This window comes from Alnus glutinosa, chromosome 11 (genome assembly GCF_958979055.1).
Source record: "Alnus glutinosa chromosome 11, dhAlnGlut1.1, whole genome shotgun sequence".
Taxonomy (NCBI): Eukaryota; Viridiplantae; Streptophyta; class Magnoliopsida; order Fagales; family Betulaceae; genus Alnus; species Alnus glutinosa.
In genome coordinates, this window is record NC_084896.1 from 1,061,682 (window position 1) to 1,075,363 (window position 13,682).

The 13,682-nt window shown below is 34.6% G+C and overlaps 2 protein-coding genes across 3 annotated transcripts; one reads left to right on the forward strand and one right to left on the reverse strand.

The window, feature by feature from the left end:
- Window positions 1–244: 244 nt before the first annotated feature.
- LOC133882737 (NADH dehydrogenase [ubiquinone] iron-sulfur protein 8-A, mitochondrial) lies at window positions 245–5,096 on the reverse strand. Its single transcript, XM_062321955.1, has 8 exons — window positions 4,891–5,096; window positions 4,042–4,120; window positions 2,201–2,254; window positions 2,006–2,097; window positions 1,814–1,927; window positions 941–1,008; window positions 756–867; window positions 245–671 (listed from the first exon to the last, which is right to left on the reverse strand). Exons 1-8 carry the CDS (start codon window positions 4,942–4,944, stop codon window positions 576–578), a joined length of 669 nt encoding a protein of 222 aa, XP_062177939.1. The 5' UTR covers window positions 4,945–5,096; the 3' UTR covers window positions 245–575.
- Window positions 5,097–7,017: 1,921 nt separating this feature from the next.
- On the forward strand, window positions 7,018–9,810 carry LOC133882427 (protein NUCLEAR FUSION DEFECTIVE 6, mitochondrial). 2 transcript variants are annotated; one of them, XM_062321602.1, is made up of 3 exons: window positions 7,018–7,258; window positions 7,334–7,452; window positions 9,559–9,810. In XM_062321602.1, the coding sequence occupies exons 1-3, from the start codon at window positions 7,110–7,112 to the stop codon at window positions 9,576–9,578; spliced, it is 288 nt and encodes a 95-aa protein (XP_062177586.1). In that variant the 5' UTR covers window positions 7,018–7,109; the 3' UTR covers window positions 9,579–9,810. The 2 variants fall into 2 exon arrangements, with proteins under 2 accessions (XP_062177586.1, XP_062177585.1); XM_062321601.1 differs by lacking the exon at window positions 9,559–9,810 and adding an exon at window positions 7,765–8,054 and having other exon boundaries at window positions 7,021–7,258.
- Window positions 9,811–13,682: the final 3,872 nt, after the last annotated feature.

The window sequence follows — 13,682 nt, forward strand, 5'->3', positions numbered from 1 at the left end:
TACAAGTAAAATATAAAAATAACAAAAACAAAAAGAGATAGGGAGCCGTTTGATATTTGCTAGACCAATCAGGAATAGATAAGAAAAATTTCCATTGAATTCTAGCACATTCAGAGGCAAGAGCATTACCTTGAAGAACCAGATTACCTTCCGCTTAACTTTAATGCAAGCTAAAAGAGCTGCTTTAGCTTCATATATATCTGTTCTCCAAGGAATCCAAAGCACACATAGCAATTGCTCAGGAGAACCAAAAAAGAAGAAGCATATATAACAAAATCAAAGGTCTAGGTGGACTCCCCTTGTGTCCACCTTTTCTCTTACATGATCTTCAAGAAATATTTCACATGTCAAGAATTTTACAAATGGTGCTCAACCAAAACAAAAAGATTTTACAAAAGGCAACTGTTTCCCTTGCATTTTTAATTTATCCATCATATTAGAATGTATTCAAAAACAACATCACAAACCAAGTTACATTGGTTAAATTCAAGATCCAGAGACAGATCTATTTATTTTTCACATTGCCAAAGAGGAACATGCAAGTATCAGCTAGGGAGAAATAATGGGTGGAAAATTCAGCGGTAGAGGCTTTCAGATCTGAGGTTCTCTGCAATCTCGGTTTCCCAACGGTCCCCATTCTCAAGCAACTTCTCTTTGTCATACAGAAGTTCCTGTAACAATGAAGGAATATAAGAATCAGTTCAATTTATTATTGGATTAACTGCCATGATTCTACAGAAAGTATGCATACTAACCTCATGAGTCTCTGTTGCAAACTCGAAGTTGGGTCCTTCAACAATGGCATCAACAGGGCATGCCTCTTGGCAGAATCCACAATAGATGCACTTTGTCATGTCAATATCGTACCTGGAAAACTACAAATATGAGAGAGAGAGAGAGAGAGAGAGAAATAGTGGGGAGAGGGAGCAAGATCCTTCACCTAGTAGTCCTACGGCTACCATCTTCTCGCTCCTCTGCCTCAATTGTGATTGCTTGTGCAGGACATATCTAATAAACAACAATTGCTTGTGAGATTAAAACGTCAAATTAAATTAGAGGTGATACCAGCCTGATCATTCTTCAGATCCTACTTTCATGCCTAGATTAGAGAATGCATCTTGAGAGAAATTTTAACAGAAACTCAGACATTTGAATGCATATTGTTGACTGAATTTAAATATTGGTTAATGCCACCCATTCACCATAAGCCTAAAATAAACAGGTCGAGGTTCAAAAGAAAAAATTTAAAAATTTGTTTCAGCTAGTTGATTTTACTGACATTTGTATAAGACTGGTATCATTTCTTAGATATAAGGGCAGATTAAATCAAATTTATCAAGTTCCGAGTTGGATTCCACATCATACTAACTCTGGCAAAGTCTGACATGGTCAATGTATCAACCAAATATGGATACCTCACCATGGCATGATTTGAACAAGTTTTTGAATGCAGTCAACAATTATTACAGATCAGCAGGGTATAATAATGGTATCATTATTCAATAATGGATGTGCCTCATCATATCTAGATCTCCAACTCCTCAAGTTTTCACGCACATACTGAGATTTTGTGTGCAAATTATTAAGTGTCATAAAGTCAAAAACTTTGAATGGCACAGATGATAAATTGGCCAAAAATCCACTCAAGTTTCAGATGTCAAACAGGAATAGTAATTTGCAATGACAGGACTAGGCCTCTAGGCACTATCTAAGATAACCAGGCTGTTACTGGCCATAGCCAGCCCGGGAGTCCAGATATTACGACTGACATTGATTTAGCCTACAAGAACTACCAAATAAAATTAACTCTCACCGCTTCACAGAGTTTGCATGCAATACAACGTTCCTCTCCAGTTGGGTATCGACGTAGGGCATGTTCACCACGAAATCGAGGGCTCAAAGGGCCCTTCTCAAATGGATAATTGATCTGCATAACAAAAATTAGGAAATTTATATCATAGCTTTAGCAATGCAAGCTGGACAATGGGTGTAGGAAGACACTTACAGTAACTTTGCTTTCAAAGAAGTATTTGAGCGTCAGCATCAAACCCCGAACCATTTCAGTGAGAAACAATGTGTTTATGCTTCGCTCAAAAACTGCAATTACTCAGAAAGCATCAGGACTATTCATGGTACATTGTAGAAAATCAGTTAAACCAGTAGGGAAGAAAAAAAAAATGTTCCCAAAAGTACTTCATACCAGAGCTCCAGTCCTTTGACATTTCCTTTGCTAGTTGCTCTCTTTCTTCATCCTCTGTAGTTGGTGTATTAGAAACATACACAAACCACAAACATCAAATAACATAGTATATGCAGTATGGCAATAGATGAAATTCCCTCAAAAGACAGTAGGCAAACTATAAATGACAAGGTTGTTTAAGATAACTTGCAAAGAAGCTTTATGATAGCTTATTAGATCCAACAAAAAAAAAAACATTATTTTCTCACTACCCCTTTGGCTCTAAAGGTAGCTTTCCCCTGATTTATATGGTCTTGCTTGTGCAAAGGACGCCTCTATTGCAACTAATTTGGAATTTTGCGCGGCTCCAACCAGTAGAACGTGAGCTTCACTAGATCGGCACATAATTGGGAGGTAGATGCATTTGCCTCTTTTTTCCAGGTGTTGCATTCCATAAGAGTGAGAAGAGGATGTGTAGATCAGCTGTGGTTGAATCCTTCCAAAAGATGATTGTTCAAGGTCAAATCCTTCTATTGCTCTCTAACTTCTTCTGAAGGTAGCAGCTTCCCCTGGAAGAGTGTTTGGCGGACTCGGTCTCCTTCAAGAGCAACCTTTTTTGTGTGGTCAGCGGCTCTACGCAATATCCTCACCTTGGATAATCTTAGGAGACGGCACGTCATCGTGATAGACACATGTTGCATGTGCAAGAGAAATGGGGAATCTGTGGACCTTCTTCTTCTTTATTGCAATGTAGCTTTTGGTAATTTGAGTGTTTTTTTCAGTTGTTTTGGGATGTCCTTGGTTATGCCTAGACATGATATTGATCTGTATGACTGTTGTTCGTCCTCTGGCAAGCCAAGGAGTGCTGCGGTATGGAAAATGGTGTTACGTGCCTCTTTTGGTGTTTATGGAAGGAAATGAATGATATAATCTTTGAGGACTATGGGGGAAATTGTTTTTATGTTCTTTGAAACTTTGTATCTTTGGACGACGGCTTATGTGTCTCCCTTGTTCATTAGTTTTAGTGTCTTTCTTGTTCGTTTTGCTCTTTCTAGTTAGATGGCTCCTTTTGTATACTTCATGTATACTTAGAGGCGCCTTACGCTTTCAATGAAATTGGTTTATTACTTATTAAAAAAAAAAAAAACCTCTCAAGACAGTTCTTTTAAAATTGAGAACCAAATAAAAATCTCACCTCCACTATCAGAACTGGTCCTGACATAAAGACTAACAACTACACAACAATGAATTAACTATCACTATCTTTAAACCAGCAATATGAACCATATAAGTTTATTCATATCATATAACTTACACGCTTACCTTTGAACTGTTAAGGATATGATAGTCAACTCACATCACATACCCGGATCCCACTCAGCAGCCGCCTCAACCAACTCAACTTCACTCATAAACAGCACACAAACCCTAGCAGCCGCCTCCACAGACAGCACACAAACCCTAGACCAATCAGCCGTGAATCAAGGCAATCTTCCCCAACATACACATAATCGGATATCCTCTCCATATCAAACCTACAGCTAGCATTATTCTCTCGCACCATTCCTCTTGTAACTCAACGGCTATATTGCCATATTTACTTTCCTAGAACAGAATGATTCTTACCTTATGTAACCTATGACAGTGTATCATGCCTTATACATGGCACAGTATATCTTTGTAAATTCTTATAAATAGTACATCAATACTAAAACCTAAGCATTAAGTGCTTAAGGCTTTTACCCTAGTTCTCTATTTGGTTTACATGAACTCACCATCGATACAATTCGCATGGATTTTATTTTTTACGTATCTGAATTAATACCATAAATCATAAATATGACTTGAAAGAGTAAACCAACCTATTTTGGTGGAGTATGGGTGAGCACTGAACTGCAGCCGATAATGATGCGAACCCTGCAATGCTTGCCCAGAAACAGCCTAAAACAATGACGATAAGAGGAAAATGCATTAGGCTATGTAACATCCAACAGCAAATAGGGGACAACAAGGATATATAAATCCAAGTTAAGTCCTTCAAATAATCACATCAATTTGATGGTGAGAAAATGACAAGAGCATTAACGGCAATAATGGATACAGCAAGGAATGCTAAGCATAATGATGATAAATTTCATGGTGAAAATGATCACACCCATCTGTGAAAGAATAAAAAATTTACCATCTGTGAAACTAAACGTCAGAGAAACAGTCAGAACTTCAGAATATATATTGTCCTATATAGCTCCTCAATAACCATATCAATTTACCTAAACCTGTACCAACGTTCCTTTCTATAATTTTCTTAGTTATGGAAAACTAAATTTATTCCACAAAGAGAAAGACCAAAATAAAATCATCACTCAAATTCCCAAGACAAAAATAAGGGAATTTATACAATGGCCTGGACAATTAGAAGCTAGGAAATAAAAAATTAGAAAAAATAAAATAAAAATCCCTCCTATTGGTCTCCGAGAAAACCGAGGAGAAGCAATGTCTGTGCTTCAGATTTTGTGTTTCATGCTTTATTAAATCACAACAAAAATGAATAACTCCACTAGCTTAAGCGAACGACTCGGAAAGAGAAACCAAAAAGAAAAGAAAAACTCGTATTACTCTTAGTAGAAATAGGTTTTGATTTGATTTACGACGTTTTCTAGGCTACCAATCAGAAAGGGAAACAGAAATGGTTAGAGCAGGAGAGTTCTTACGAGCTGGCGAGCGCGAAGAGCCTGAAGAGATTTCCGAGCTAAGATCGCGGCCATTGCGGGTGATTGCTAAGCCAAGTAGCTCCTGCTTCTTCTTCTACAGGTCTCGTGCGATTGTCGTTGGAGAGGAGAGGAACAGAGGCAACTGAGAGCCTGAGACCACCCGATCAATGGGAGGAGATTTGGATCGTTGAGATCGGCTTGTAGCAGATGTGAGAGTCGGTTCCTAAACGCAGCGTTTCTATGTATGCAGTAGTTTTAGTCTTTAGAGGCGGTGTTTACGTTAGCAACGTCGAGAAAGTCGCTTTAAATTGGCTTTCGTTACTTGCGAAATTGAGTTTTTTTTTTTGATGAATAAAGTTTATCAAGGCGACGTCGCGTTGGTAAGTACTTATTAAGAGCAGAAAAAAAAAAAAAAAAAAAAAATCCATAATAAGATAAAAGAATAGAATATATAGATGAATACGTTAATATGATTTCTTATGTTACCTTCTCTTTTTTAGTTCCATCAAATATATCCTAATTTTAAAAAAAAATTACGGAGTTATGGACTTTTTCGACGTTTGGAGTTTGTATTAAGTGTGAATTTTATTAAAAATAAATAAATATATATATATATATATATATATATATATATATATATATATATATATATATATATATATATATATATATATATATATATAATTTTTTTTTTTTTTGACATAACCAAATTCTAGATTTGAATTTGAATTTGTACTTAAAACAAAAATAAGAACAAATTTACTACTTAAAAGGCCAAACGTTTATTATAGTAAAAACCCAACGTGAATATGCAATATTTTATGAACTTAACATGCTGAATACAATATAAAATAAGAAAACTTAAATTATCTACTACAAATGTCACACCAAATATTAGAAATTATATTTTTTGTATATTGACCATGCTTGTTAAATATGTTTTGAGGTTTGTGTTTTTATTATTATTATTTGAGAAGGTGTTTTGATATTCATATAATATAAGTATGGAAATAGTTTTTGTGTTTTGATAAGTGTTATGTGTTTTAGGTTATTTGTTAATTTCTACTAGAAAACATAAAACAAAGTTGTTAACAAACCTAACGATTTAGTTTGGTTCAAAAGAGTGTAACTAGTTAACGAAAGTGTTTATTTTTTAAAAAACTAACAAATATACTTAAAAAAATAAATCTTGTTAACTTGAGAAAGATATGTAACATGAGTAATATTATATACCATATTTTTATTCTATAATTATCATATAATATTGGCGTGGCAGCCTCAATCCACCTTTAGTTTTTTTTATTTTTTTATTTCTTTAACAAAATGAATTATAAACCCATCAAAATTGAGGTTGCTAGCTTATAAACCCAACAAATTTGATTATACATTATTGTTCAGCAAGATTTGTATCTAATTTTGTTTCTAAGCACCTAATTAAAGACTTGCTTATAAAATAGATATAGTAATATCACACGTCACTTGTAAAATAAATCTGTGTTATACACTCATATGACTTTCATTTTTTTTTTTTAAGTTTATGATTAAAATTTAATTATGTTGCAGCTTATATGATGTCACATTAATTATAAATTTTAAATAATGTAACAACATATTTATCACGTGGCAACATATACAACACTAATTATTTAAAATTTAATATTGACCAAAAAATAAAACCTTTACATTTTCACTTAAAATTGAGAAAATCTTAATCCGTATAGAAATTCTTATAAATTCAATGATTTTTTTTCTTCCCAAAACCACATGAATAAAGATTAAGTATGAAATTTTTCGATTTCTCCTAGACACAACGGAACATATGATTATTTCATATGCTTCAAAATTTTATTGAAGACCATAGTTTTCCTTAAAATTTTATTGGAGTAATTTTTATAACCCATTTAAAATACATTTGAGAATTGCCCTCTAAAAAACTACATATGTGAATTAAAAATATATGTAAAAAATCAGATACATTTTGGACATACATTAATTTAATAGACTGAATTGGAGAAAATTATTTTAATTCAATTTACAAAAAAAAAAAATGGAAAAGAAAATTTTGTTGAAAGAAAGGCATTATTTAAAGAAAAAAATGAACTTTGAGCGGGACCTTTTACGGCGCCGTTCGCTCAATCTAATCGCAATTCGTTTTGGTAGGGTTTAAGCGACCTTCCTCAGGGCCCCAGATCCATTCACCTAAAACCTCTGAACCAGAAATGGCTTCGTTGTGCCGATCAGCTATAACAGCGGGTTCGAGGTCCGTCGCCGCTCGTTCCAAAACCTTAAGCCAAATTTCCCTAAGCCCCAAACCCATTGCCCCTCCTGCATTTTCTTCAACCACCAGAGCCATCCCCCGCGCTTCAAGGTCCAAGATTTTCTAAGACCTGCGCTTATCCGACACTCTTGTAATTCGTATTAATGTTATTTTTTATTATTTTAGGATTGCTTTGGCGTTGGCGAGCGTGGAGTCAATGATGCCACTTCACAGCGCCATTGCTTCTGCTCGGCTTAAATCCAGCATCGCCATCGATTCCTCTTGCTGGAGCTGGCTTTCTCAAGGTATTTCATTTAGTTAAGTATCATATGCCATGGATGTTAGTGAATAAGTTGTGGGTAATGAGTTTTAGTCATCATTTGCAAAGTGGGTTGTGTTTGAATCGTGTAGTTATTGGTGCGGTGCTCTACTATTTGAGCTATGTTAAGGCTCGTTTTGTGCTTCTTGTTATGATTCTGGGGAGTTTATTAATGTTTAATCTTAAATGGGTCACTTGGTACAAGTTACTCTATACGCCAGGCAGCCAGCAGGGATGGTTGCCTCTTGATTGGTGCAACTATGTGTATTCTGACCTGTTGTTGTACTTTATGGTATAGGACTTGCAATACCATTGTGACAGGGGCTTGCTGGATCTTTGTGGGACAATAAATGCTAGTGTTTATTTCTTACTCACTCTGTGGAAGGAAGAAGAAATATTCTAATGTTAAATTTTTGGTACTTGTATTGTGCAGCAAATGCAAACTTGTTTAACCAGCTTACTAAGTTTTGTTATCTTTTTTTTTTTTTTAGTATTTTTCAAGAGGATGGATTATGTGGATGTATCAGTAGTTGGAACTGGTTGTATTTGGATCTTAGAGCAATAACATCCTTTCAATTCGCTGTTTAATGCTGTGTGTTTGGCAGGATTAGTGATTATTTGCTAATTTATTTTCTTTAGGAAACTGGAAGAACGTGGGAAATGAATGAAAGATGTTACTAAATTTTTATTTTTAGGTATTTTTTAGAATTTTTTTCTAACCTTATTTTTTGTAGCACCAAAATGAGAGTTACTCTTGATTTTGGATCTAATTAAATAAAAATGTTTCTAGTTATCAAATCATCATTTGATTTTTACCATGGTTATATGCTTTTAAAATACTGTCTCTACTAATTCCTCCTTAAAGGGGTCATTGCTGAAACTTACTCCATTTGTCTGGTGGCCATCAATGACATTTCCTCCTTTTTCGTATAAAATATATGTTCTGACTTGTTTGTCTACTACATGGTATGGGACTTGCAACACCATGTTGACAAGGACCTGCTCGATTCGTGCGGAACAATAATTGATAGGGTATATTTTGCTAGGTTGTATTTCTATGCAACTTGTTTGACGTTTTTTAAATTGATAATTTTTGTTTTTCTTTATTTAATTTCACCGCCAATGCAGTATGGAGATAGGAAATGGCAATATGATATTTTTTATTCAAGGTTATTTATTTATTATTATTTTTTTTTTCCCAGAAGGCTTCAGATGCAATCACAGTTACTAGGTTTTCCAATACTAGTTGCCATTGAACATGGATTAAAAAAATTAGAACTTGTGTGGAGATAGTGAATGACTAGCAGACATGAGATTTAATTTCCTGTATGTGTAGTAAACAATTTAGGATCGCAAATGTATTCTGAACTTCGGTAGTGACTAGAGTCATGGTCAAAGAATATTTAGAGAGAGAAAATAAAAAGATAGAGCACTAAAATAACATGAAATTTGATGCCTTACTTATATTTAAGGAATTCCGTAAGGTTTTGTTGTGCTATGCCACTCTAACCAATATAGGAGATCTATTAGTGATGGCAGTGGTGGTGTTGGCAGCGGGTTATAGTGGCTGCAAATGGTGGTGATGATAATTATGACAGTACTGGTAGCAGCGACCATGACAATGATGTTGGTGTTGTCGGTGTGAAGGGTAATGTTGGTGGTATAAAAATGATAATATTGGTAGAATTTGTATAATGGCATTTTCTCAATGAAATCTCTGAACTTGGGATTTGGGGGCTTTAAATCCCAAGTTTAAAATTCCCTAGAATTTTTGAAACAACTCTCTCGTTAACCCAAATAAGGGAGATTAAGATTAAATTTAACTTAATTTCAACTTTACATAAAACTCACCTTAATCCCCCATCCAAATCCAGCATTAGTTATTTTTGGTTCTCTAACCAAAATATGATTAATTCTTCTCATTTCCCTCTCAAGATATGACTGATTTCTTCTGTGATGTGCCTTTCTTCTTGAACATGTTTTGTTCTTTGTGTCTACTCAACAAAGTTCTCTCTCTCTCTCTCTCTCTCTCTCTGTATGTTTTCTTCATCTACTGATTGTCTCCCATATTTTTTTCATTGGCATTTCCTAGAATTTGCAGTTCCTCGGTGACAGGCTAAAGGCTTCAGTCATTTCAACCCTTACTGGCCTGCATTTAGGTGGTTTTTATACTACACATGTTGGGTCCACTTCTTTGATTTTCCTTTCCATTTCTGGTTTTTGTGTGGTGTAAGCCGTCATATGGCCAAGAACACAATTCTCCATATTTTGACTTTTTATTCTTTGCAGCTGTAAGGTAAAAAAAAAGTTATAAGTTTTTAATTTATGGGTTTTAAACATTAAATGCGTGCTGAAACTTTTTTTTTTTTTCCTATTTGTCCCTAAAATGTTGGGTGTGATGCTTAAGGAAAAAATTATATGCTGTTGATGCAAAATTTTGGACGGCCGGACTGGCAATGGGGCTCCTACAAAACAAGGGGAAAAAGTCACCGGAAACCGCCGGTCCTAGATGAGCAGGGAGCCTTTGATGCTTAAGTCAGTAAGTGGTTCTCTGAGAGAAAACTAAATGGAGAGAGTAGGAGAGGAGAAACGTGCGTGAGTAGGGAATGAGGAGAGTTTGCGTACATGATGTTGGGGATGTGCGTCTCTTTTATTGGGAGGCTCCTTGGGGATGGTCCCTTGGATGCTTGCCATGTGGTAGCCTTGTGACTGTATGATTATTGACACGTAGTGGGGTGACAAAGTGGGCCTGTGGTAATTATTTGTGTGTACACCATAGGCAAATGACAAGAAATATAACTAGGAAGTCCTTTTTTTCTCCTTACTAATCTTTACATTTTAGAAGCGTTAGGATCTTCGTTTTCTGGTTAGAGGTATACTTGAAGCACAAAAATTTGTAACTTTCATCATCTCCAAAGGAGTTACTGAGAATTAACTAGAACCTTTGATGTGACTGCCGTATCCTTGTGTCTGCATTTGGTTAGACACTGAACCCAGGCTTCGTATCCAACAATCGTTAGCGCTCTTTGAGGAGCTGCTTTTCAGTTGGGACATTTCTAGGCTTTTGGCATGCCCCTTTCAAGATGCTTTGCTTTGTGTAGGAAATGTGCATTAAAAAAAAATACAGTAAGGTCTCAACGTGTTATAGATGGTATATAGATTTTTAGAATAACAGATGTGTACTTTAGTTAGGACTCTATTTCTCTAAGTGTCCTCTACTAGTTCCCTAATTAACTGTTGGTATTTTCTGTAGAAGAGGACATACGGTTTCGGCGACCAGCTTCTTGCCATATACTAAATCGTTATATCCCATGAGATGCCATGTCGCTATGAACTTTGAAACCCCTTTCAATGTGTCAGCAATTGAATGTGAAGTTAATTGTCTTCCACATCAGAGTGCAGATATGAATTTCTTGGCTCACTTCCTTGTTAACCAGGGTATTTGTGGCACAAGAATTAGATATCATGTTACATTAATCAAATGTGAATCTCACCATTGTCATAGTTATGTCAAAACCGTTCACTTTTCTGTTGTCAATGACATAACCATTGTTGTCATTATGTCAAAACCCTTCACTCCAATTATCAATAAAGCAATTTGATGTAGTTGTTGGCAGGATGATGATATTGGTATGGATTCTAGGGCTTTCTTGTAGGGGCTGTGTGGTGCAGAGGGAAATTAGATCTGGCGGGTTCCATTTTAGGCTAACAGGTTCTTAGAACTCGTTAATAATAGTATTCCCTATCTGTTTGAAACATGTTAACATTTTCTTTCTTGCTGAAATGGGAATTCCCCACATGTTTCTGTGACTATTGTGTGATGGCAAGCATCAATAAACGTTGCCAGGCGTCCACTGAGATAGTGGCCTTGTTATTTTAATCCCTTTTTCAAGTAGAAATCTCTTTAGATTTTGAAGATTTTAATCTATTAATTTAATGTTGGTTTATTTGGTGCAAAGCTGCCAAAAAGGTGTTCTTCGTTATGTTTATGGTTTCTGGGGTCTATGATTTGACCGGCCACCTAATAATGTACCTTAGAGAGAGACTAGTAATTAGTAAACATTGAAAGAAGATTGTTATTAGACGCAAGCAAGTTTACGGCCCCGATTAATAACTCCCTCCCCTTCTCTTTTCCCTCCCTTTATTTTTACATCTCTCAAAAAACATCAACTTCAAAACATTCTTAACTTTTTTTTACTTTTTATATCACATCAACAATTTTTTATTATTATTTAAATAAAAAAACTCACTACAATACAAAATTTTTTCACTTTTTTATATAAATTTTTTCAACTTTATATCACATCAATCACTTTTTACTTTTACCCAACAAAAAAATTCCCCCCAAAGGGAGGGGAGGGAAGGGGAAGGGGGTTACTAAATGGGGTAAATAAAATTACTTTTTTCATTTAAATTGAGTTGTAAAATTTTTTATTTTAGTTTGTTAAATTGATATTTGTTTTGAAAAATGATAAAAGTACAAAATCTTTTACTAAAAAATAGGTATCAAAATGATATGGACTTGCATTGTTAACTGATTTTGACAGTTGTTCTTAATGGATATGTTTTTTACCTGCATTTTTAATTGATTTCGTCCGACCTATTCTCACGTGCATTCTTAAACCAACATCTGTTAATCTTAATCATATTAGAATTGTGTGTAAATTACTTGCACTAAGAACATATTTAAACCAGCATTAAGACTGTTTCTTAAAAGAAATGATAAGGGTACCAAATTTTTTTTCCAAAAGATAGGTACCAAATGATGTGGAGCTTATTCGTTGGTACTTGTAGCATTTCTTTTTATTAATTGTTTTGATCATCTTCAATGAATAAGCTTTACATCATTTGGTACCTATCTCTTTGTAAAAAAATTTGATACCCCTATCATTTATATTAAGAAACAGTCTTTTAAGAAACAATCTTAATGCTGGTAACAAAACTTATGCCAAAATTTACAGTAACAAAAGGGGAGGTAAAACATGAGTGGAGAATGGACCCAATGCTTTGTGACCTTTGTCTATCTATTAGGGTCAAGTCCATCAGTCCATGTGCATTTCACGTGAAATGACAAGATAAGGATCTACTTTCACGTTTTCCTGTTTGAATGCCAGAGATTGTAATTGCACGGCTTGAAAAATAATTGGAAATTGCAATGAAAAGCCAACTATGCGAGTCTCGAGATTTTTTCTTTTTTCTTTTTCTTTTTCATTTTTTTAAAAAAATTATTTTCATCTCTCGACTCATCATCATGACTCATGTTTATAACCGGGAAAAAGATTAACGATTTTTTAATAACTTATTCACTATTTTTTTTTTTTTTTTGAATATTCATTAGATTCTTGTGTGTGTATGTGTGTGTTTTTTATTGGATAAAATCTTTAAAAAGGTCCACGTGGTTTTCAAGTTTATCAAAATACTCTTTAGGTTTTTTGAAAGTGATAAAACTAGTTTTTGAATTTTATGAATTATGAGTTCATAAAATTAGTCATTCCATTCACTAACCATCAGGCTTGTCTGTCAATTGTCACCTCTAAAGAAAAAAAATGTTGCATCGTGCATATATTTATCATATCAGCATATTCCCTAAGAAAAAGAAGGGTAGAAATTCCCTTTACAGGTGGTGGTGGTGGTGAAATACTCTGACAATCAATCATCTCCCGTGCAATGGTGGGTGGTAGGAAACTCCACGATGTAGAAGAAAACTTTATCCTTCATTAAAATATATAACTTAATATAGAACTTGACACATGTTCATACGACACTTTCATAATTTTATCCGATCCAATCTAAAGATATTATTAATTGTACACACATTCATGTATAATGTATTGAAAGCTTTAATTTGGATTTGGAGGTCGTACATCCAACTATTGAAACCTTCCTCACACGCAAGCATGTGTATACTAAGGGCTCGTTTGGTTTGTGGAATAGACCACAGGAATTGAATAACTATTCCATAGGAATAGTCATTATTATGTTTGGTATGGATCTATTCCTTGAAATACCTATTCCCTTACGAAGAGGAATACCTATTCCTCTAAAAAATGATAGGAATAGCTATTCCAATGGGAATAGACTAGATTTTTCAAAAAAACACAATTATTTTTTATTCTCTTTCAGTTTCTTTTTTTTCAAAAAAAAAAAAAAGGTGAAAAATAGAAACTCCACCCCCCCTTAACAGTGGCTCCGGGGATGGTCGCACGACCCTTTGGG

Bases quoted from the DNA above. Each gene is read 5' to 3' on its own strand.
- LOC133882737 (XM_062321955.1), bottom strand. From the start codon at position 4,944: ATGGCCGCGATCTTAGCTCGGAAATCTCTTCAGGCTCTTCGCGCTCGC. The intron at 1,009-1,813 runs GTGAGAGTTAAT...GTTGTTTATTAG, and splicing joins CATGCAAACTCTGTGAAGCG to ATATGTCCTGCACAAGCAAT. The intron at 868-940 runs GTGAAGGATCTT...GTAGTTTTCCAG, and splicing joins GGTAGCCGTAGGACTACTAG to GTACGATATTGACATGACAA.
- LOC133882427 (XM_062321602.1), top strand. From the start codon at position 7,110: ATGGCTTCGTTGTGCCGATCAGCTATAACAGCGGGTTCGAGGTCCGTC. The intron at 7,259-7,333 runs GTCCAAGATTTT...TTATTATTTTAG, and splicing joins GCCATCCCCCGCGCTTCAAG to GATTGCTTTGGCGTTGGCGA. The intron at 7,453-9,558 runs GTATTTCATTTA...GGCATTTCCTAG, and splicing joins CTGGAGCTGGCTTTCTCAAG to AATTTGCAGTTCCTCGGTGA.